This window comes from Triticum dicoccoides, chromosome 1B (assembly GCF_002162155.2).
Source record: "Triticum dicoccoides isolate Atlit2015 ecotype Zavitan chromosome 1B, WEW_v2.0, whole genome shotgun sequence".
In the NCBI taxonomy this organism is placed as follows: domain Eukaryota; kingdom Viridiplantae; phylum Streptophyta; class Magnoliopsida; order Poales; family Poaceae; genus Triticum; species Triticum dicoccoides.
The window spans coordinates 363,702,039-363,725,868 of record NC_041381.1 but is presented as its reverse complement, the minus strand read 5'-3'; the positions used below and the strand labels follow the sequence as shown (position 1 = coordinate 363,725,868).

At 42.9% G+C, this 23,830-nt stretch overlaps 1 protein-coding gene and 1 pseudogene across 1 annotated transcript; one reads left to right on the top strand and one right to left on the bottom strand.

Annotated features, from left to right (window-relative positions):
* Window positions 1-14,015: 14,015 nt before the first annotated feature.
* On the top strand, window positions 14,016-18,840 carry LOC119335645 (serine/threonine-protein kinase BSK2-like). Its single transcript, XM_037607753.1, has 10 exons — window positions 14,016-14,173; window positions 14,299-14,555; window positions 14,665-14,800; window positions 15,178-15,311; window positions 15,541-15,646; window positions 15,965-16,050; window positions 16,594-16,782; window positions 16,871-17,029; window positions 17,620-17,733; window positions 18,086-18,840. The coding sequence occupies exons 1-10, from the start codon at window positions 14,086-14,088 to the stop codon at window positions 18,335-18,337; spliced, it is 1,521 nt and encodes a 506-aa protein (XP_037463650.1). The 5' UTR covers window positions 14,016-14,085; the 3' UTR covers window positions 18,338-18,840.
* A 1,874-nt stretch (window positions 18,841-20,714) lies between these two features.
* Window positions 20,715-23,830, bottom strand: part of LOC119350385 — a 3,609-nt pseudogene continuing 493 nt past the window's right edge.

Sequence of the window (23,830 nt, the reverse complement as noted above, 5' to 3'; positions counted from 1 at the left end):
ACCGCCACAAAGTGGCTTTCCTTAGGTGCGGCTTGAAACCGTGCACAAATTACCACACTCAACATGATATCCGGTCTAGATGCACAAAGGTAAAGCAAGGATCCAATCATGGAGCGATATACATTTTGATCCACCGCTTTACCATTGGGATCAATGTCAAGTTGGCATTTGACGGGCATTGGAGTGGAGGCCGACTTGACATCACTTATCTTGAATCTCTTGAGCATGTCTTGAGTATATTTAGATTTGTTGATGAAGGTTCCTTCTCTTCTTTGCTTGATTTCGAACCCGAGAAAGAACTTCAACTCTCCCATCATAGACATCTTGAACTTTAAGGTCATGAGTGCGGCAAATTCTTCATTGAAAGCTTTGTTAGGGGAACCAAAAATAATATCATCAACATATAGTTGGCACACAAACAACTCCCCTTTTACCTTCTTAGTAAAAAAGTGGGGTCGATTTTCCTGATTTCGAACCCACGATCTTGTAACAACTCCATAAGATGCTCATACCACACATGTGGGGCTTGTTTAAGGCCATAGAGCGCCTTGTGGAGTTGGTACACATGGTCGGGGAAATAGGGATCTTTGAACCCCGGGGGTTGTTTGACATACACCAACTCATTAATGGGACCATTAAGAAAAGCACTCTTCACATCCATTTGTTGCAACGTGAATTATGATGAGAAGCATAAGCAATCAACAAACGAATAGACTCAAGGCGAGCAACGGGAGCAAAGGTTTCACCGTAGTCGATACCCTCGACTTGGGAGTAGCCTTGTGCCACCAAACGAGCCTTGTTGCGAACAATGATCCCATGAGCATCTTGCTTGTTCTTGAATATCCACTTGGTTCCAATAACATTATGATTCCCGGTTGGCCTTGGCACTAATATCCACAATTGGTTATGCTCGAAGTTGTTGAGTTCTTCATGCATGGCATTTAGCCAATCCGGGTCCTCGAGCGCCTCGTAAACCTTTTGGGGTTCGACACAATAAATAAACGCATGATGTTCACAATAGTTTGCTAATTGTCTACGAGTGCTTGCCCCCTTTCTTAGGCTTCCAACAACATTCTCCATAAGATGACCTTTGGTAGTGAGCTTGGAAGCAATCTTCGCGGCACGACGCTCTAATTCCTCCTCGGATGAGAAAAGAGGAGGGGTAACTTGATCATCTTGAGCGCCGTCATGAGCTTGTTCTTGATCTTGAGCTTGCTCTTGATCTTGAACTTGCTTGAAGGGGAGAACTTGATCTTGGGCATCATTTGGTGGTTCACCACCATCTTGAGCTTGATCTTGCCCTTGATCTTGTTCATGAGGTTGAGGGCCTTCACTTTGTTCTTCGGAAGCGTGTGGGTCTTGGGTTGGTGATGGCTCCACTTGAGTGGAGCATTGTCCTTCTCCTTCGGCTACAAGGGGTTCCTCAATGGGTAGGATATGACCAACACCCATTCTTCTTATGGCTTGGGGAGGAATTTCATCACCTACATCACAAGTACCACTTTGCTCCACTTGGGAGCCGTTATTCTCGTCAAACTCTGCGTTACGCGTCTCCTCAATGAGTCCGGTGGACTTGTTGAGGACACGGTAAGCATGAGAGTTTGTAGCATAACCAACAAATATGCCATCAGAAGCTCTAGCCTCAAATTTAGACAAACGAACACCTTTCTTGAGAATGAAACACTTACACCCGAACACCTGGAAGTACTTGAGGTTGGGCTTGTTACCGGTAAGTATTTCATAAGGAGTCTTGTTCAAGCCTTTGCGGAGATAGAGCCGATTGGATGCATGAAATGCTGTGTTGATGACTTCGGCCCAAAAGTTGTATGGAGACTTGAACTCCGCCATCATGGTCCTTGCCGCATCCATCAACGTCCGGTTCTTCCTCTCTGCGACACCATTTTGTTGAGGGGTATATGGTGCAGAATATTGATGCTTGATCCCCTCATCACTAAGAAACTCATCCAAGGTGTAGTTCTTGAACTCGGTGCCGTTGTCAATCCTTATTGTCAAGATCTTTGCATCATGTTGACGTTGAGCTTGATTTGCAAAGTCGATGACGGTTTGTTGAGTCTCACTCTTACTTTTGAAGAAATATACCCAAGTGTATCTTGAATAATCATCCACAATCACCAAGCAATACTTTCTACCTCCAAGACTATCAAAGGATGGAGGCCCAAAGAGATACATGTGAAGGAGCTCCAAGGGTCTCTTCGAGTAGATGATAGTCGTGGGAGGGTGAGCCTTCTCATGAAGCTTTCATTCGATACAAGCACTGCAAGCACGATCTTTGGCAAAACTAACATTTGTTAGTCCACAGACATGGTCCCCCTTGAGAAGACTTTGCAAAGATCTCATATTGACGTGGGCTAAATGGCGATGCCAAAGCCATCCCACATCAACTTTAGCCATTAGGCATGTTGCGGTCTTAGTGGGTCGCTCCAAAAAGTTAATCACATAAAGACCGTTCTCGACATGCCCAACAAAGGCTACTTTAAGAGTCTTGCTCCACAAGAGGGCCACGGTATCAATATCAAAGAAAGTGGTAAAGCCCATAAGTGCAAGTTGACGAACAGAAAGTAGATTGTAAGCAAGGGACTCAACAAGCATGACTTTCTCAATCGTAAGATCATGAGAAATGACAACCTTGCCAAGACCCAATACCTTAGAAGACGAGGAATCACCCCACTCGATGTTGGTGGTCATAGAAGGGATCTTGTGCACGTCCACCACCAAGTCCTTGCTTCCGATCATATGATTTGTTGCTCCACTATCGAGCAACCATGATCCCCCACCGAAGTAAACACCTACAAGAGATCAATGCTTGGTTTTAGGTACCCATTTTGTAATGGGTCCTTTGATGTTAGTCACAAGGGTCTTAGGAACCCAAATAGACCATTCAGTGTACTCATAAGGAGAACCAACAAATTTAGCATAAACATGCCCATCACTAGCACGGCACAACACATAAGAAGGGTTAAAGTCATCGGCTTTGTTGGAAGGGGTGGCATTGCCCTTTTTGACATCACCACCCTTCACATCGTTCTTCTTCTCCTTAGGAGCACCCTCTCCCTCCTTCACAAAAGTTTGCTTGAGAGGGGGAGGTCATTTGGTCTTGTCGTTCTTCTTCTTGTTCTTGGATTTGGGTGCGAACCCAACTCCCTCCTTGGCCACAACTTCCTTTTGATTGCTCAAAAGGTCATTGAGGTTCTTCTCACCTTGTATGCATGTCACAAGGCCTTTCTCAAGTTGCTCCTTCAACTTGGCATTCTCCTCCACAAGATGCACATGCTCGCAACACGGGTTAGTGGCATTTGCATTATCAATTAATAACATATGAGGAAAGGTGGTTTTTTCCTTGCTTAGCTTCACTTGGAGTTGATCATGAGACTCCTTGAGGCTAGCATGAGCACCCTTCAAGACCTTGTGGGCCTTGTCGAGTATATCAAACTCCTCCTTGAGTCTAGCATGGTCAACGCCAAGTTTAGCCTTCTCGAAATTTAGCACACGAGATACAACAAGAGCATGATCAAGATCTTTCTTTAATTTAGCATGGTCATTGTTGTGTGACTCTTCAAGAGCCGAACGATGGCCACACTCTTCCTCAAGAGCATTAGAGAGAGATCCGATATCTCATTGGCATAGTCACGACTATGACCTTCCATCTTAGAGATGGTTTCTTCATGAGCCTCGATCATGTCATTGGCTTCACCAAGTTGTTCCAAGAGAGCAACGAAGTGCTTCTTGGATTTGCCCTTGAGCTTACTCATAAAAGACTCAAATTAATTCACCTCCTCATTAGACCCCTCACTTTCATCAATGGCATCCGTTAAGGAGGGATTAGTAATGATGGTGGTCTTGATGTTGGGGGTTACCTTGTTGGTGGCTTTAGCCATGAGACACTTGGCGGTGATGTTCTCATTGGGTGAGTTGAAGAGGGACATCCGTGGAGTTGTGGCAATGGCAACGGAGGCCATGGCCATGGCTTCACTATCTTCATCCTCATCGTCATCCTCATGGTATTCTTCTTGAACCACCAACCCTCGAGTAGGAGTCTTTTTGGTGAAGTTGTTCTTGTTGGGGAAGGACTTGGCTTTGTCTTTTTGGATGAGCTTGACACCATTGTCTTCCCGCTTCTCGTAAGGGCAATCCACAACAAAGTGGCTCACATTGCCACAATTGTAACATGTTCTCGCACGTTGCTTGCCCTTGAACCCACTTGAGTTGTTTTTGTTGAAGTTGGGCCTTGTGTTCTTCTTGCTCGAAAATTGCCTTGAGGCAAGAGCCATGTGCTCATGATAATCATATTTTGTATCTTTGGGGTTGCTCTCCTCATCTTCCTCTTCTTCCACAATAACCTTGGCCTTCAAGGCAAGGGTGGGCTTCTTTGCTCTTTGAGAACGCAACACCGCGTTCTCGGCGGTCTTGTCCAAGATACTCATTGCCACAAACTCATACAACACTTCATTTGAGGACAAGGAGTGGAAGTCCGGTCTTTGACGGATGATGGATGACATGGCCTTGTGGTAAGGCATCATTGCTTTGAGGAACTTGCGCTTGATCCAATTGTCATCCGTGTCCTTGCTCCCATGATCTCGGAGTGAGACCGCGAGTTTGGTTACTCTCCAAAAGATCTCATGAGGTTCTTCATCTTCTTTCATTGCAAACTCATCAGCTTCATCTTGCACCACTTCATAGTTGGAGCGTTGAATGCTTGCGCTTCCCTTATAGAGGGAAACAACACAATGCCATGCATCTTTGGACATGGCAAAGGGTCGAAGATGAGGGAGATCTTCGGGTGGAACTGCATCTTGGATGATGAAGAGAGCATTCCCATTGAATTGATTATCCACGGCTTCTCTAGGGGTGAAGTTGCTTCGGTCATGTGGATAGAAACCTTCTTCAATGATTCTCCAAAGATTAGTATTCACATGATTTAAATGACGCTTGAAGTGATAAACCCAAGAATCAAAGTCCTCATTTTTCATAATCTTAGGAGGAGGGCCGGCATGATTTAAATGAGTAGAGGGAACCGGTCCTCCATAAATTGGAGGTTCCACATGGGCAAAGATGCCGGTGCCATTTCTACCACTAGTAGAAGGACCCTTTTCACAAGTAGCTTCCCCCTTGTCGGAGTTAGCATCCATCACCTTGTTAGTGGGACCGCCCACTTTCATCGGCGAGGTAGATAGTTTAAGTCCTTCTAAGAATTTATTAAACATGCTTTCAACCTCGGTTGTCATGGAGGTTTTCAATGTGTCCAAAGTCACATTCAATTCCTCAAGAGAAACCACGATTCCCCATTGGCCCTAGACGAGCTCGGATTCACACCGGAGTGCTCCTACCCACCGTCTATGGTGTCAACCATACTCTTTAGACGGCAAAGTCCTTCATAAAGAGACGAGGCTCTGATACCAATTGAAAGGATCGATATAGTTGACTAGGGGCGGGGGGTGAATAGGCAACTAACAATTTTTAGCTTTTCTTTACCAAATTAAACTTTGCATCAAAGTAGGTTGTCTAGATATGCAACTAGGTGAGCAACCTATATGATGCAACAACAACAAGCACACAAGCAAGCAAGGGATACAACACAAATAAGCTTGCACAAGTAAAGGCACGAGATAACCAAGACTGGAGCCGGTGAAGACGAGGATGTGTTACCGAAGTTCCTTCCTTTTGAGGGGAAGTACGTCTCTGTTGGAGCGGTGTGGAGGCACAATGCTCCCCAAGAAGCCGCTAGGGCCACCATATTCTCCTCACGCCCTCACACAATGCGAGATATCGTGATTCCACTATTGGTGCCCTTGAAGGCGGTGACTGAACCTTTACAAACAAGGTTGGGGAAATCTCCACAACTTAATTGGAGGCTCCCAACGACACCACGAAGCTTCACCACAATGGACTATGGCTCCGTGGTGACCTCAACCGTTTAGGGTGCTCAAACACCCAAGAGTATCAAGATCTGCTAGGGATTAGTGGTGGGAATCAAATTTCTCTTGGTGGAAGTGTAGATCGGGGCCTTCTCAACCAATCCCGAGCAAATCAACAAGTTTGATTAGCTAGGGAGAGAGATCGGGCAAAAATGGAGCTTGGAGCAACAATGGAGCTTTTGGGAGAAGAGGTGAGTCAACTTTGGAGAAGAAGACCCCCTTTTATAGAGGGGGGAACAATCCAACCGTTACCCCCCAAAACAGCCCCACAGAGGGCGGTACTACCGCAGGGGGCAACAATACTACTGCTCCCCCTCGCGGTACTACCGCGCAGCCAGGGAGGGCAAGCAGATGGGCAAAACACGGACCCAGTGCAGTACTGCCGCAGTGGTAGGGCGGTACTAGCGCTCTCGAGCGGTACTACCTTCTACTGCTATTGCTTAGTGCCGCACAATTCGACACGAGAGGCGACCCCCTTGAGTCGACGCGGTAGGAGCCCGATACCGCAGCGGTACTATGGCTGAGGACCCACAGGCGGTACTACCGCTGCAGAGCAGTACTACCACCTATGGATCTTGAGTGGTACTACCGCTGGGCACCGCGGTACTACCGCTGGGACCAAATCACACTCATAGAAAGGGAAGAAAACCTCCATCGAAGCGGGAAGGCTCAGTGGGTGCAAAAAGGATGTGTACATGTCGATTCCACCCTAGCCTTACCAAAGCGGACCCCCTCTTGATAGTACGTGACTCCTACGAAACATGTCCACCAAAATAGAAACGAAAGAGCTACACCGTCTTGATTAAAACTCCGAGGGGAAGAAATCGTCTCGTGCCAAAGGATGAATCTCTGAAATTCTCAAAGCACACGATTAGTCCGCAAACGTGTTGTCATCAATCACCAAAACTACATCGAGAGAGATATGCCTTAACAATTGCCCCTTCTCTCTTTTCTATCATTTTTTGGTGTGCTCTTTGGCCTCTTCTTTTTTTTGTCTGGAGTCTCATCCCGACATGTGGGGGAATCAAGTCTCCATCATCCTTTCCCCACTGGGACAATGCTCTAATAACGATTATCATCACACTTTTATTTACTTACAACTCAATGTTACAACTCGATAACTAGAACAATATGACTCTATATGAATGCCTCTGGCAGTGTATGAGGATGTGCAATGATCTAGCATAACATGTATAATAATCATGAACGATGGCCAGTGGCGGGGCCAGGAAATTAGAATGAGGAGGGCCAAGTATTGTTAATCCGTGTTAGGGAGGGCCAGCTCACTAGTATACACCACTTTAGCAACAATTTATCATGTATTAACATGTATATTAGGCTTGAAAAAGTAATGTTAGGGGACCAGGGCCCCTGCTGGCACTCCCTGTTCTCTTCCACTAACGGTGGCTGAGCCACAAGTATCATGTCCGCCTATGATCATGCAAAGCAATATGACAATGAACGTGTATGTCATGAAGACATAATAGTGGAAGTTGCATGGCAATATATCTCGAAATGGCTACGAAAATGCCATAATAGGTAGGTATGATGGTTGTTTTGAGGAAGATATAAGGAGGCTTATGTGTGACAGAGCATATCATACCACAGGGTTTGGATGCGTCGGCGAAGTTTGCACCAACTCTCGAGGTGAGAAAGGGCAATGCACGATACTGTAGAGGCTAGCAAATTGTGGAAAGATAAGAGTGTGTATAATCTATGGAGTCACATTAGTCACAGAGAACTCACATACTTATTATGAAAGCCTATTGACCCTCAAAGCAAAGTACTACTCGCATTCCCCTAGGGAATTGGTTGGTAGGAGTTAACCATCGCCGCGCATCCGATTATTACAACACTCAAGGATTTCAATCAAAAATACGAATGCTCAAACATCCCCACCATGCCATGACCAACACTTATAAGAGAAGTTAATAACAACCTTTAATGCCGATATTTCTACTAACCAATGATCATGAACCAATATCCTTTCGTATTACGACATCAATATCATTAAACCACACATTTCATTTTTAGTGATCCACATGAAAGTTTTTATTATATCCCCTTTGAATACCTACCCTTCTCGGACTAGTCTTATAACCCGTACATATTGCCATTACTATTTATGTGAAGATTTAAGTGAAGCATGAGAGTGCAATCATTCCTATTAAATATAACCATAGTCGTGCTCTAAAATATATAAGTGAAGCACTAGAGCAACTGCCTAACTCAAAAGATACAAGTGGAGCTCATGGAGTATTCTAACAAATCATGATAAATGTGTGTCCCTCTTTAAAGGTGTGTCCAGCAAATGATGATTATGGCAAAATAAAAAAGCAAACAAAGCAAAGCTATGGCACAAGACGCTCCAAGCAAAACTCATATCATGTGATGAATAAAAATGTAGCTCCAAGTAACATACCGATAGATTGTAGACGAAAGAGGGGATGCCATCTGGGGCATCCCCAAGCTTAGACACTTGGGTATTCCTTGAATATTACCTTGGGGTGCCTTGGGCATCCCCAAGCTTAGGGTCTTGCCGCTCCTTATTCCTTATTCCATCATGATCTCATGCAAAACTTGAAAACTTCAACACACAAAACTCAAAAGAAACCTCATGAGATCCGTTAGTATAATAGACAAATCACAAACTTTAGGTGCTATTATGAACCCATTCATAATTTATTATTGCATAATAGCTATTGTATTCTAACTTTTCCATGACTTATACCCCCGATATAATCAATAGCATCATTAAAACAAGCGAACTATGTAATTGAAAACAAAATCTGTCTAAAACATAATAGTCTATAATGATCTGAAAGAAATTCATACTTCTGTAAATCAAAAAACTCTGAAAATTTAGGAAAACGTGTGCAATTTATATGCCAATCATGTGTAAAAATTTCAGAATTTTATCACATTCCAGTGAGTTATCGTAATTCTAGCACTGGGCGCAAAAGTTTCTGTTTTTTCACAGAATCAAGTCAACTATCAACAAAATCATCCCAAAGGCTTTACTTGGCACAGACACTAATTAAAACATAAAAAACGCAATCATAATAGTAGAAATAATTGTGTCAACAAATAAAAACAAAATGATAACTATTGGGTTGTCTCCCAACAAGCTCTTTCTTTGTAGACATTAAGATAGGCTTGAGATTTTGTTGATGCTCACATGAAAGATAATGTTTGAAACACCAATAGAGCATCATAAAACATGTGACAGACATATTTGAGTCTAACATACTTCCTATGCATAAGCATTTTATAAGAAAACAAATTATCAAGAAAAACAAAATCTAGCATATGCAAATATGAATAGTGAAGCATTAATAATTTTAACATCAAGAGAGGTAATTAAATAACATGAAAGTTTCTACAACCATATTTTCCTCTGTCATAATAACTACATGTAGGATCATAATCCATTCAACAATATAGCTATCATATAAAATAGTATCTGCATGATCCACATGCATAAAAGTTTTATGATCTTCCAAGATAGTGGGATTAACATTAACTAAAGTCATGCTCTCTCCAAACCCACTTTTATCAAAAACTTAGTAAGATTGATTGTTCTCCAAGGTAGTGGGATTTCTAAAGTCGACACTCTTCCAAACCCACTTTCAATATTCATATCATTATAATCACCCCAGTCATGATCATTATAATAAATACTAGGCATGACAAAATCATCATGTATAATGGTAAAAACACAACCCATTAATATAATCTCTAACAAGTGCAAACTTCTCTGATATAGTGTTGTTGGGAGAATTCCAAAAGATAATAGGACTATCAAGTGTGGGTGCAATAACAATGATTTCACTTTTTAACATAAGGAACTATAACAAGTTCATCCTCACAAGCATCATCAATATTGGCATCCTGGCCATAAGCAAAACAAGCATCACATTCATCAAAAAGGGACATTTCAAGCGAATCAATGGGTCATGATTATCTATAGATTCCTATATATTATTATTCTCTTCCAAAGCAGCAGACATTCTCCCAATAATTCATTAACATAGGCATTATGAGCATAGTTTTCATAGCAATATTTAAGTGTGGCAAAATTTCCAAATTTGTAGAGTACCATCATACTTTTCAATCAAAGAAGCAACTTCATAGGCACCCTTAAAAGCAACAAATTCTTCATTTTTTTGATATTATAGTAACTATAAACACCCTTGGCATAAGAAGATAAGATAACAGTATCATTAAACTCACATAGGTAGGAAAGTTGTTTTTTAAGGTCCTTTCTAGAGAACAAGCAAAATCATATATTTCGCATAGATTCCAAGAATAACATAGCAAACAATTTATTTGATTCCATAGGAGTCTCCCCTTTTGAGACAACCGCTGACACACAAAATAAGCATGCTCATCTAATGATTTTTCCTCAACTAAACTAGTTGGGTTTTCAGTATGAACACAAACGGATCGAAGATGATCCAAGTAGAAACCTTTAAGTGGATCCATAAGTCTTTATTTTCTGTTTTTGTGTGATGGCATGATTATTGCAAGCAAACAAGCAAACTAACAAAATAAAATATTTTTGTGTTTTTGATTTTTTAAAGAAGTGGAGGGAGATGAAAAGAGAGGCACAATAAACGACAAATAAAAAGGCAAATAGAAAGTATAACAAGTAGATGATAGTTTGTATGTAGGAACCTGGCAAGAATTTGATGATGTCGCCCCAGGAACGGCGCCATAAATTCTTCCTCCTACTTGTAAACTGCATTGGGATTTCCCCGAAGAGGAGGGGTGAAGCAGTACAATAGATATAAGCATTTCCCTCAGTGAGAACCAAGGTTATCGAACAAATATAAGAACCATAAAAATTCCCGGCTTCAGTACCTACACACACAAAAGCAAATACTTGCACCTAACGCGGGCAAGAGGGTTGTCAATCCACTTGAACTTGTTACTTGCAAGGATTAATTCTGATAGTGATAGATAGATAGAAATAAAAGTAAAATAAAAAGTAAAATTGCAGCAAAGTATTTTTGTTTTTTAGCAATATGATAAAAGTAGACCCCGGGGCCATAGTTTTCACTAGAGGCTTCTCTCTCAAACACATAACATACAGTGGGTAAACAAATTACTGTTGGGCAATTGGTAGAAAAGCGCATAGTTATGACATATTCATGGCAATGATCATGTATATAGGCATCACGTCCATGACAAGTAGACTAACTCCTACCTGCATCTACTACTATTACTCCACCAATCGACCGTTGTCCAACATGCATGTATGGTATTAAGTTCATGACAAATAGAGTAACGCCTTAAGAAAGATGACATGATGTAGACAAAGTAAACCCAATCAATATGAATAAACCCCGTCGTTTATCCTTAATGGAAACAACACTATACGTGCCTCGCTACCCCTTCTGCCACTGGGTGAGGACACCACAAGATTGAACCCATTAAAAAGCACCTCTCCCACTGAATATAAATCAATCTAGTTGGCCAAACCAAAAGGATAGACCGGAGAGAAATACAAAGCTATAACAATCATGCTTAATAAAGTTCAGAAAACACTTAATTACTTTCAATGAATAATCTGATCATAAACCCACAGTTCATAGGATCCCAACAAGAAGACTACATCGGATAGAACTCCAAGAAGATCGAGGAGAACGTTGTATTGAAGATCAAAAAGAGAGCAGAAGCCATCTAACTACTAGGTATGGACCCGTAGGTTTGCAGTGAACTACTCACGCATCATCGAAAGGCAACAATGATGATGTAGAAGCCCTTCGTGATCAATTCCCCCTCCCGCAGAGTACCGGAAAAAGCCTCTAGATTGGACCACGGAAGAACAGAAGCTTGCAGCGGCAGAAAAAAAATGTTTCGGGTGGCTCTCTATTGGTTTGGAAATATATGTGAATTTATAGAGGTGGAATTAGGTCAATGGAGTTGCGTGGGGCCCACAAGCTCAGAGGGCGTGCCTATGAGCTCGTGGATCTCCCGTAGCTCTCCTGGTCTCCTCCCAAACCTTTTAGGGTCCCTTCTGGTCCAGAAAAAAATCACCCTCAAGTTTCATCGTGTTTGGACTTCATTTTGTATTGATTTTCTAAAAAGCCAAAAATAAGCAGAAAACAACAACTGGCACTTGACACTCGGTTAATAGGTTAGTATGGAAAAAGTGATATAAAATAGCAAACAAATGCATATAAAGCATTCAAGATTGATAATATAATAGCATGAAACAATCAAAAATTATAGATACGTTGGAGACGTATCAGCGAGCGACGGGGAAGTCGGGATGCCGCTTTCCTTCTTGAAGGCATCACCGAGGAGATCGATCACCCTCCTGCCTTTGGAATCCTTCTTCGGGTGAAAACATAGATCCACCTTGTCAGATTGGCAATGGGGTGGCCTTAACGACCTTACTTTGTTGGAAGCATTGTTTTGATGTTGCCGGTGGGCGCACCTGGTTGGCAGTGGTCTGGATGGCCGGGCTTCGGCTGTGGAGCCTGTGATGGCGCGGTCGTTTGTGGTTGGCCGTGGAGGGCAGCAGAATCACACTTGACATGCGGGGAGCGTGAGGCAAGCCTTGTTCGTCCTCCTCTTGGGATCGAAGCGGCACATGTCCGCCTCTCTTTAGATATGTTTTCTCTCCAATGTTGATGAGGTTGAAGAACACGCCTGCGGCGGACATGCCGACGCGGGTGCTCCTGTGTTGTTGCGGCGAATTCTAAGTCAAAGGGTCACAAGTGCGATGGATGATGTACGATGACACCGCAATGGGTTGTGATGTGCTCTGCTCCGTCATGTTTAGTTTTTTCCAGCATTTTTGCATGTGTTATGGTGCTAGCGACCTAGTATAACTAGGTGTAGTTGCCTTGTTTAGGTGTTCGCCCGGTTTGCATCTAATAGACCGACCGGGGATTCTGACCCCAGAAGCAAGCAAAAGCCGAGTGGAAGAGCTACTCCAGCAACCCTTGATGATCTCATGTGGCTGAAGGCGAAGAACCTTGGTTTGGATGCTGGGGTATGATGGGACAACCTCAAGATCTCTGAAGACGGCGGTTTTTTTTCTCCTGCCAAGAAGCGTGACACTGACGGCAAGACCATGGTGAACAACCCCGTGTCTCCCCTTGCAATCTGCTGGTCGCCCCAGACGGCCCTGGCACCACCACTCAAGAGGAGGAGAGCGAGCGAGTTTGTGGTGTGATCTCACCCCTGTTTTGACAGGTGCCTGTTTTGCCTTCATTGTGTTTTCGTTTTTGCCCTTTGGTTCTTGTCGAGCAGGGCTGTAATTTTCTGTTCAAGTCTGAACCGGTGAACTTTAGTTTTAGTAGTTGCTAAAGACTCTGTATGGTTTCATTCTGGTTAATGGAACCGGGAAGGTGCCTCCCTATTCTTCTAAAAAAATAGACCGACCGGGCAGTTCTTGCCATCGACGTACTTCTTAATGAAATCTTAGCAGCTCTCCTCCTAACTTAAAGAAAGAAAGATAGGCCACATATGAACAATATTGTGCAAATTGTGGTGCATCCAACCATTTTTTGGATTTATTTAGGTGTGGATGATTGAAAAAAGAAAATCATGCCTATGCACTGTAGCCAAGTTTAGCTGGATAATGTGGATAATGCAAATCTAGCCAAAATGTTAGCCTGCCAATTTTTTTTAATGGAGTAGAGGCAGCTGGTATTCTCGAGAAAAAGAATCAGAGGCAGATTCTACTGGCCTTATTCATCTTCTGCGCACACAGCATTGCTTGGTCGGTCGGTCCCTCGTTCATCATAAACCATCGATTTGATTCGGATCTGATTGAATGAATACACAGTAGACAGAAGAGCAGATACTTCTTTCGTCGTTGCAAAATACTCTATTGAATCGAATGATGTTTTCTGCTTCCTTTTTCCATTTATATAAAAAAAATTATACTCCTACACAGTACCAGCAGCGTACGGCTGGTGCGCGGTGTTTGGTGCGCACCCAGCGGATCCCTGCTGCCGCCGCGCTTCTCTCGGAGCGCTGCCTCCCACCTCAGTGACCTCACTCTGCCACACTCGCCTCTCCTGCTTCCTCCTTCCACCAGTCCACATTCACACACGCTCTCCCTCCCTCCCTCCCTCCCCCACCTCCGTTCCACCGCTCGCGTTCCATCCGCTGGCAGGCTAGCAGATCTCCGATGGGGTGCTTCCAGTCCAAGCCGGCGGGGAAGCCGCTGCCGCCCGACGCCGACGCCGCCCTCCCGCCCGACGACCCCGCAGATCCCGGTAAGCAAGCAAAGCAGGCAGGCGGGCGGGCCCGCCATTGCCGCCGCCTCCTAAACCCTAAGCCCCCAGCGAATGTGTCTGTCCGGAACGAATCTAATCTGGCCTGCTGTCTTGCTCCACGGAAGAGGCGGCGAACGGAGCGGACGGGGCGGGCGCGGACGGCGACGAGAAGGACGGGGCGAAGCGGGCGGTGCCGGTCTTCAGGGAGTTCGGGCTCGCCGAGCTGCGGGCCGCCACCAAGGGCTTCAGCGCCGACCTCATCGTCTCCGAGAGCGGCGAGAAGGCGCCCAACGTCGTCTACCGGGGCCGCCTCGACGGCGGCCGCCTCATCGCCGTCAAGCGCTTCTCCCGCCTCTCGTGGCCCGACCCGCAGCAGTTCCTCGTACGCGCCCCCTCGCTCCTGCTCCTGCACCCCAATGCGAATGCCTTGTCTGTTTGTGCGTCTCCGCTCGAGGATCCCGTTCCGGATCTTACGTGTTTGATTGCTGCAGGCGGAAGCGGCCGGCGTGGGGAAGGTGCGGCACAAGCGCCTCGTCAACCTCATTGGCTGCTGCGCCGAGGGTGACGAGAGGCTGCTCGTCGCGGAGTACATGCCCAACGACACATTGTCCAAGCACCTCTTCCACTGTACGTGTCACTGTCTATTCATATCCATGCCCAGTTAGCTATACTTGTTGTTGCTACGGGCTCTGACGTACTACTACTACTTGATCCGTGGAGGTTGGATCAAAACATGATTCCCCTCTGCATTGATTGAAGAGCTTAATGCACCTCTGCCATCACCACATTTGTCTCTTGCTGTCTCGTGCATAAACAGATGTGGTTAATTTGCCAGGACCATCTGGGCGTGTCTGCATTTTCTCTCTTCCTATATTTCTTTTTGGATTTTAGCTCAATCATCATAATCAGGACTTAATTTCAAATATGAAGATGCTTACCACACATACCATGTGGTGCTATATTTGTTTTGTTGTTTGACTGGAGTGTGGTCTGCCTCTTTGCAGGGGATAAGCAGCCGTTGCCATGGGAAATGCGGTTGAGGGTTGCACACTACATTGCACAAGCTCTCGATCATTGCAATGCAGAGAACAGGAAAATCTATCATGACTTGAATGCCTACAGAGTACTTTTTGATGAGGTACGCATAGTTTTGCCTGTCTGGTTCGATAGGTACTTGACAAGCAAGGATCACCTTACCGATGGAAATCTATTGGCTACTTCTTTACAGCTGACTTTTGCATCGTAGCTGCCGTTACTCCTTACATGAACATGAAAATTTTCTCATGAAACTTTTTATGAAATTTGATTGACCTCTGTAGCTACTGAGCAAATTCTCATTGTCATGAACGACATATGTTTGCCATCAGGAAGGTGATCCTCGCTTGTCAAGTTTTGGACTAATGAAGAACAGCCGCGACGGAAAAAGTTATAGCACTAACCTGGCTTACACCCCGCCAGAGTTCCTACGAACGGGTACGCATGACCACATGATCCCTCCACATTCATAATTAGCTAATAGTATTGGTGTTATCCATTACAAGTGAACATGTGGACTTATTTTAAGCTCAGTAGATATAAGATCAGTGCTTTTAGTGTGTCCACAGAGGTAATTTGTGAACCTGTAATGAATTTGTCTTTTAAAAACACTTCTGTGTTACCTCAGAATCAGATGATGGTACCTTGTGGGTTGTTGTGATAAACTGATCGCATTTTCTCTTTTTACTCCTGAACTGCTCAGCACGTGTTCTACGGACTGCAGTGAATAATTTGTGCTTGACTCTTTAATGGCAGGCAGAGTCATCGCTGAGAGTGTGATATATAGCTACGGAACAGTTCTGTTGGATCTTTTGAGTGGGAAACACATTCCTCCTAGTCATGTATGCCTCATTTCAATCTTCGCTTTTCTTGTTATCAGTTCCTTGCATCGTGGATAGTACCATGCTGTATTTAATTATCATGCTGGAAGCTGAAATGTGCTTTGAACCATTAGCTTGAATCTGCTAAGCACTAGATTTCTTGATGGATAATAAGCAGGGGACATAACCATCTCGTCTCGAATGCTTAGGGTGTGTTTGGTTTGAGCCGAAACCAACCCTACCAAAATTTGGCTAGCCAATATTTTGCTTAAGGTTTTGGTCGTCCATATTTTTTTTTGGCCAATGTTTGCCAGAAAAGTGAACAAGAGTTGATTAGAGAGCACATATATACCAAAATATTGGTAACCAGTCAGACAAGAGCCAAAATTTTGGCTAAGACTAAAAGATGGTATGGTTGGTTTTGGTCACCATCCAAACATACCCTTATACTCGAAGCTAAGTGCAGCTCAAAGAACATAACATCATTATGCTAGGGTGTTGTATTGCCATCTATCACTGTTGCCATGCCAGTGAATTTCTCACGTCATTTGTTTCGAATTACAGGCACTTGATTTGATAAGGGGAAAGAACATACTGCTATTGATGGATTCCTCCTTAGAAGGGCAATATGCTAATGAAGATGCTTCAAAATTAGTCGATCTTGCATCAAAATGCTTGCAGTTTGAAGCTAGGGACAGACCCAATATAAAGTATTTATTGTCTTCTGTTGGGCCTCTTCAGAAGCAAAAGGAGGTAAGCCGCTTCGACCATCTTTTGGATTATTAATGCTCTGCATTGCCTACAGTAACACAATTCACTTATTTTATCAATCATAATTTAGGTGGCGTCACATGTGTTGATGGGCATTACGAAAACCACGTCGGTCTTACCAACTATTCTTTCTCCACTTGGAAAGGCATGTGCCGGAATGGACCTTACAGCAGTACATGATATATTGCTCAAAACAGGTTACAAAGATGATGAAGGTGCCGAAAATGAGGTAACATACAATTCATGTATCATTTCTCATTTATGATGCACCTGCTGTTAGGTCATCATTATGTGGTGAACTTTGTCATTTATTTGTGTCGACCTGGCATTTTTCTAGTCCTCTCTCAAATTAACTGCTAACTTGTTCGTGAAGGTCCTGTACTTGATTTGTTTTTGGCATATGGTTTCCTGCACCTTTCCTATGCTAGTTTACAATTACGTATGATTAGCTATGTTGGCGTTGCATGATTAAATTGAAAAAAAAAGCATCTAAGACGTCTTCTCTTCTGTATGGAGAAGCTGACTTTCATCAATAACCGATAATTCTTTCTTGTCCATAGTTAAAAAGGCAATCATTTTACACTGGATAACCGAGTATTTTGTCAGGCTTAAACTTAGGATGCTGTTGTGCGCATTTGCTTATTAAACTCCTTTTTGGCTATTTTTCTTGTGCACAGAATATGCCATATGCTTTTTTGCCTCTCTCTTTTCTTATTCCCATTTGCTCAAGTATTTAGAATTATGAAATCTCATTCATTTGCTCTGTTAAGATAAGCTAGTTTTATTTGGTGCATGTTTATGCTGCTGTAAAAACTGAAGTTGTCCTTTCAAGAATGGACTCAGCAAGTGCAAGAGATGCTGAACACAAAGAAGTTTGGTGATATTGCATTTCGAGATAAGGATTTCAAGACTGCAATTGACTACTATTCAAAGGTAACATCACTTAAATTCTCTGTTCTTATTTTTAACTAGGATATCCAAGTTCATGAATCAAGAAAGTTTGCTTCATGATTGTTTGTGCCAAATACTCCCTCCGTCCCATAATATAAGAACGTTAGTGTCAAAAACGTTCTTATATTATGGGACGGAGGGAGTACTAATTAAATAATATACTTTCCATAAGCAGTTTGGCCCTCAATCTGTTACCTCAAGTGCTGCCAGTAAAGCAGTCACTAAGGAATTCTACTTTCCAACTGATGTACAATGTCACCAAAGCTTTCATTGGGTTTGTGATTTTCATTTTTGTGTGTCGTGTAACATGACAAGCTAATTTGCCATGTTGCAGCTAGTTGGAATGATGTCAGTACCTTCAGCTACAGTTTTCGCCAGACGGAGTTTTTCCTACCTGATGAACGGTCAGTCGGAGCTTGCTCTACGCGACGCAATGCAGGCCCAGGTCTGCATGCCCGAATGGCCTACTGCATTCTACCTCCAAGCCCTAGCTCTCTCAAAGCTTGGAATGGAAACCGATGCACAGGACATGCTCAATGACGGAGCCACCTTTGAGGCCAAGAAGCAAAACAGCTGGCGTGGTTAGGGACGAAGCCACGGCTTCCCCCAAACTGTTGCTGCCTTTCAACAGAAAAGAGTACAATGATGAGTGTTCACTGGGACGTCTGATGAACTGCTAGGAGTGGGATTGAAGTGCACTGTTTTATCGTGCCGAATTCGCGACCCCTGCCCCCAAATGTCGATTAACGACGTTGTCGTGACCTGGAAGATCTAAATGGGCAGAAGGCTTATGAGTTGCACCACATGGTGGCAAGATTTCGCCGATCATTGCGTGGCAGTGCTCCTGTGGGTGAGAAGATTGTAATTAAGGTGACGATCTCTTAAACGATTTCTCCTTTTCTTTGTTTCTGCTGGATGGCTGGACGATTGTGTGGGAACAGAGGGGGTTTGTTCCTTGTGATTAGCTGGGGAGAAAATAAACCAGAGCCATCTGAATTCTGTTTGATTCGACCATGTTTCCTCGTCTGCTGCTTCTCTATTGAATGAATTGGTGGTGATTTGCATCAAAATAATGTTAGATCATTTTTAGCCCTGCGTCCTGTTTTCTGGACAGACAGTGCCTTGCTTGTCTTTGATTGTTTTGGCCACGTCAGATGATATTCTGTCAGCGTGTCCTCTGGCATCTGAACCTCGATGTATGAACTTGCATTAACCTAGGTCTTGTTAGTTGAAGAAAGAACTTAGGAGGTGTTTGTTTCGTCCATGGAACCTGATTACGGACTGTAACAGCATTGGACTGGACAAACCCCATTTTGTTTGGTTTGTACACTGTAAAGGAAACAGATACCTAAACAGTGTTTGGTCAGCTTAAAAAAAAAACAGTGTTTGGTTTGACACAGTAACAGGAACCTTTCCACGTTCAGAACACAACATGGGCTTTCACATGCGTCAAACAAGCACATAATTTAGAAATATTTTTGCATTCATCCAATGCAAAGACATCTTTTAACCAGAATTTGGCTCCACTTTAACGACATTACATATTTTTAAAATGAAAATGATACGAACTCAGAATTCAACGACACTTCGAAATAAATTACATAATTAGTCCCTAAAATTGTTTTTATATTATAGGATAAATAGAAAGGCCAAGTTCACAATCTTGCAAAGAAGCTTTTCCATTGATCCTCATCTTCCACGCCACACCACTGATCCCATTTTCTAATGAACCTTGCTTATTTTCTCATCTGCCAATAAGCACGAGTTAAAATGGGGATAAAGAAACACACAAGCAACAACCAATAGTAAAAAAAAAAGTATACTGCAAGAATCTGGTCCATGCACTTCAACACTTTTGACAAATATAAGAATAGGAAAATGATGTATACTGCAAGACCAATTAAATGAAAAGCACTCTCTTAGCTAACACAGACTACAATGGTGTATACTGCAAGAATATATACTAAAATATGGTGGAAAGGATGAGATCTACTCCATGCTTTTCAACACTTTTGACAAATATATAACAATAGGAAAATGAGGTGGGTTTTATACACACCAATCATGTCACACCATTATTGGAGAAGGACCTTCTTTCCCATCAACCTTGTTTTTTTCTTTCATCTGCCAATGAAGAGCCAATAAGCAGGAGTTAGATATAAGGGAAAAAAACTTCAGCACAAGTTTGGCCTATATATGACCAGCCAAAAACACCATAGCACTATGTCACTACAAGTTTGGTTTATATATACTGCAAATAACCACTCTTGCTTATATACGCCGCTCTGTACTAGTGAAATTTTAGTTCACTTGAGCCACTCATGGTGATAAATGTCAGGATGCTATCAACCCCCAAGGTTCACAAATAAGTTAAGAATAACAAAATGTGTTATAAATCAGTGATGTAACATAGGGGCATAATTTATCAACTATCATACAGATTTATATGGCAGTCTAGATATCACATATTAGAAAAATGTGGTCACACATGAGTTGCTGAACATTTGCACCTTGTTACAATTCATTGATTTCAGCAACCTAGCTAGTTAGATCACAAACCAACAGTCGGGAAAAATAAAAACTGCATCACAAGATAGTGCATATTATTAAAGAGAGTTTAGAAAAAGGGGTACCAGATAGCATTTTGAGAATGAAGTCCCTCCTCAGAATGCCTGGAAGCACAAACATCATGTTCATGTGCTCTGGAGCTTTAGCGAATATTGTTACAGCTTCAACGTCTCGCTCCCAGTAAATGCAAGCCTAGACAATTCACTAATTGCCTTTTCTCTTGATTTCTGTTGAGGGTCTTCTTGTGCTGCTTTTCGCGCCATTGCTACTGTGAACGATGTTGTCATTGCACCCACATGTTGTGTCACGATGTTCAGCTGGCTATTGACATCTTGAAGCATGGTTACAAATGGATCGCTTGGTCCCATCGCCCTCTTTGGCCTTGGCTCCCTTTTCTACCTCTTCGAACTAGTTGTATCAATAGAGCAAGTGTCAATGGATCGTCGAGCTATTCCTGTTGAGATCATGTCCTCTTCCTCATTTTCTTTTTCCTTCTCCAAGTTTCCCACTGCCTCTCCAAAGCCTTCAACACTTTCTCCTGTTGCAATGTCTTTGCCATAGATAGTAGCCAATTGATCAAAGTATGGAAATGATACACCATACTATCCCTTAGCCTCCTTGTGAATCTACATGTTTTTTTACAAAAGAAGAAAGTTGGTTTTCGATAGCAAGGACGATAACAAGGGATAGAAACAGTACTACTTTCTCCTTGAACATCTTATAGGAATAGTAGCACTAACAAGGCAGCAAGGGATGATCCAAATACAAAAAATACTGAAGAGGAAACACTACAACAACAGGTAACCAAGGTACAATACCAAGGAAATTCAGCACAAAGCATTACTAAGGAATTTAGTTTTATTGGTTCAAGTGATCTACCTGACAATGAGCTTCATATTGTGCCTTCTCGCTCTGAATCATCCTTCGACTTCCATCCCATGTGAAACCACTTTTGGATAGCATTACTTCAATGACACCAAGTTTCTTCCTGAAGTGCCTCACTCTTGATTCAATGTGTGGAGATGCAGTGATACCACGGCCTGGACACTTCTCAACAAGATGCTTTTCCAATATCCCCAGGTATCCACCCTTGAAGGCACCATCAGCTTTCCACCTCGGATCCAAAGATAACTCATACAAAGCTTTAATAAGCTCATCATCCTCATCAGAAGACCAATTCCTTTTATTCTTGCCTCTTCCACGGGATGTGCTCGAGCTATCCACATGGTCCATATCTGCACAAGCAAGAATGGTACAAATGAGATGGCAAATATATATGAAAGAGAACAAGTGCAAACGAGATGCAATTGTAGCTTGCAAATATAATTGAAAGGGAACAAATGTAAATGAGATGGAAATATATATAGAAGGGAACAAATAGAAACAACTTATACCTCAATGCGCCCTAGAAGCCCTATGTCTATTATACATGCCCTGAGCAAGTTCATTCCGAAAATTTGTCCACTCATTCGAAGTTGAGATAGAAGTGATGAATTCTGGTTGATCCAATTCTCCCTCCATTTCTTCTAATGTTTCTTGTATTATTGGCTCATTGATATCAAGTGCGTCGACAGACATCTTTTGCAATATAAGGTTATGCAAGAGTGCACATGCCATGATGATTCGACATTGGGTCTTCATGGGAAAAAAGGAAGGAGACCACAAAATCCCCCACCAACCCTTGAGCCTTCCAAAGCACCTTTCTACTATATTTCAGGCTCTAGCGTGGCGCATGTTGAGATACTCTTCTGCGCTACGAGGTGGATTTTGTGGTGTCCAACCACCGAAGTGATACCTTTGACCTCGGTATGGAGCTAAAAATCCTTTTGCGTTTGTATAGCCAGCATCGACAAGATAATATTGGCCTTTGGGGACACGCAACCCATTTGGCCGTGAGATAGCATCCCTAAGAACCCGACCATTGATACGTCTCCGTCGTATCTATAACTTTTGATTGTTCCATGCCAATATTCTACAACTTTCATATACTTTTGGCAACTTTTTATATTATTTTTGAGACTAACATATTGATCCAGTGCCCAGTGACAGTTCCTGTTTGTTGCATGTTTTATATTTCGCAGAAACCCCATATCAAACGAAGTCCAAACGGGATAAAAACGGACGGAGAATATTTTTGGAATATTTGGGAAATATGGGAGGAAGAATCAACGCGAAACGGTGCCCGAGGTGGCCACGAGGCAGGGGGCGCGCCTGCCTCTACTGGGCGCGCCCCTGATCCTTGTGGGCACCCCATAAGGCGGTTGATGATCTTCTTTTGCCGCAAGAAAGCTAATTTTTAGAGAAAAATCTGGGCGAAGGTTTCAACCCAATCGGAGTTACGGATATCCAGATCTAAAAGAAACGGTGCCAGGGCAGAATTTGGTAACGCAGAAAGAGAGAGAGACAGAGAGACAGATCCAATCTCGGAGGGGCTCTCTCCCCTCCCACGCCATGGAAGCCAAGGACCAGAGGGGAAACCCTTCTCCCATCTAGGGAGGAGGTCAAGGGAGAAGAAGAAGAAGGGGGGCTCTCTCCCCCTTGCTTCCGGTGGTGCCGGAATGCCACCGGAGGCCATCATCATCACCGCGATCTTCACCAACAACTTCACCACCTTCATCACCATCACCTTCCCCCTCTATGCAGCGGTGTAACCTCTCTTTACCCGTTGTAATCTTTACTTAAACATGGTGCTCAACGCTATATATTATTTCCAAATGATGTATGGCTATCCTATAATGTTTGAGTAGATCCATTTTGTCCTATGGGTTAATTGATGATCGTGATTGGTTTGAGTTGCATGTTTTATTATTGGTGTTGTCCTATGGTGCTCTCCGTGTCGCGCAAGCGTGAGGGATTCCCGCTGTAGGGTTTGTAATATGTTCATGATTTACTTATGGTGGGTGGCGTGAGTGACAAAAGCACAGACCCGAGTAAGTAGGTTGTTTGCATATGGGATAAAGGGGACTTGATACTTTAATGCTATGGTCGGGTTTTACCTTAATGATCTTTACTAGTTGCGGATGCTTGCTAGAGTTCCAATCATAAGTGCATATGATCCAAGAAGAGTGTGACGCCCGGGTATTTAAGCTACAGTGAACCTCTGCTAATGATGCCACGTCACCTCGGTTACTGTTGGTAAACTCGTGTTAGTTCAAAACGATTCAAATTCAAATTTAAAATATAGGCAAACAACAAAAGTTTTCAAATAATAAAACTAAAATGTTCTGGTTGTGCCAAATAATGCGTAGGTAATTATGGTGGAGAAACCACACTTGTATAAAATATGTAAATACTCAAAATGAATATAATAGTAGCAAAACAATTAGTTAAATGATTATAAAATACTAAACAATTACAAATGGTTTTATATTAGGTGCCAAGTTAATTGCGGTAGTGGCATAAGTATTAAAAATATTTTAGGTGCAACTTGGGTTTTTCATAAACACCGAAATTTAATAAAACAGAAAAGAAGAAAAGAAATAAAATAGAAAAACAAACTAACAAAAAAAAA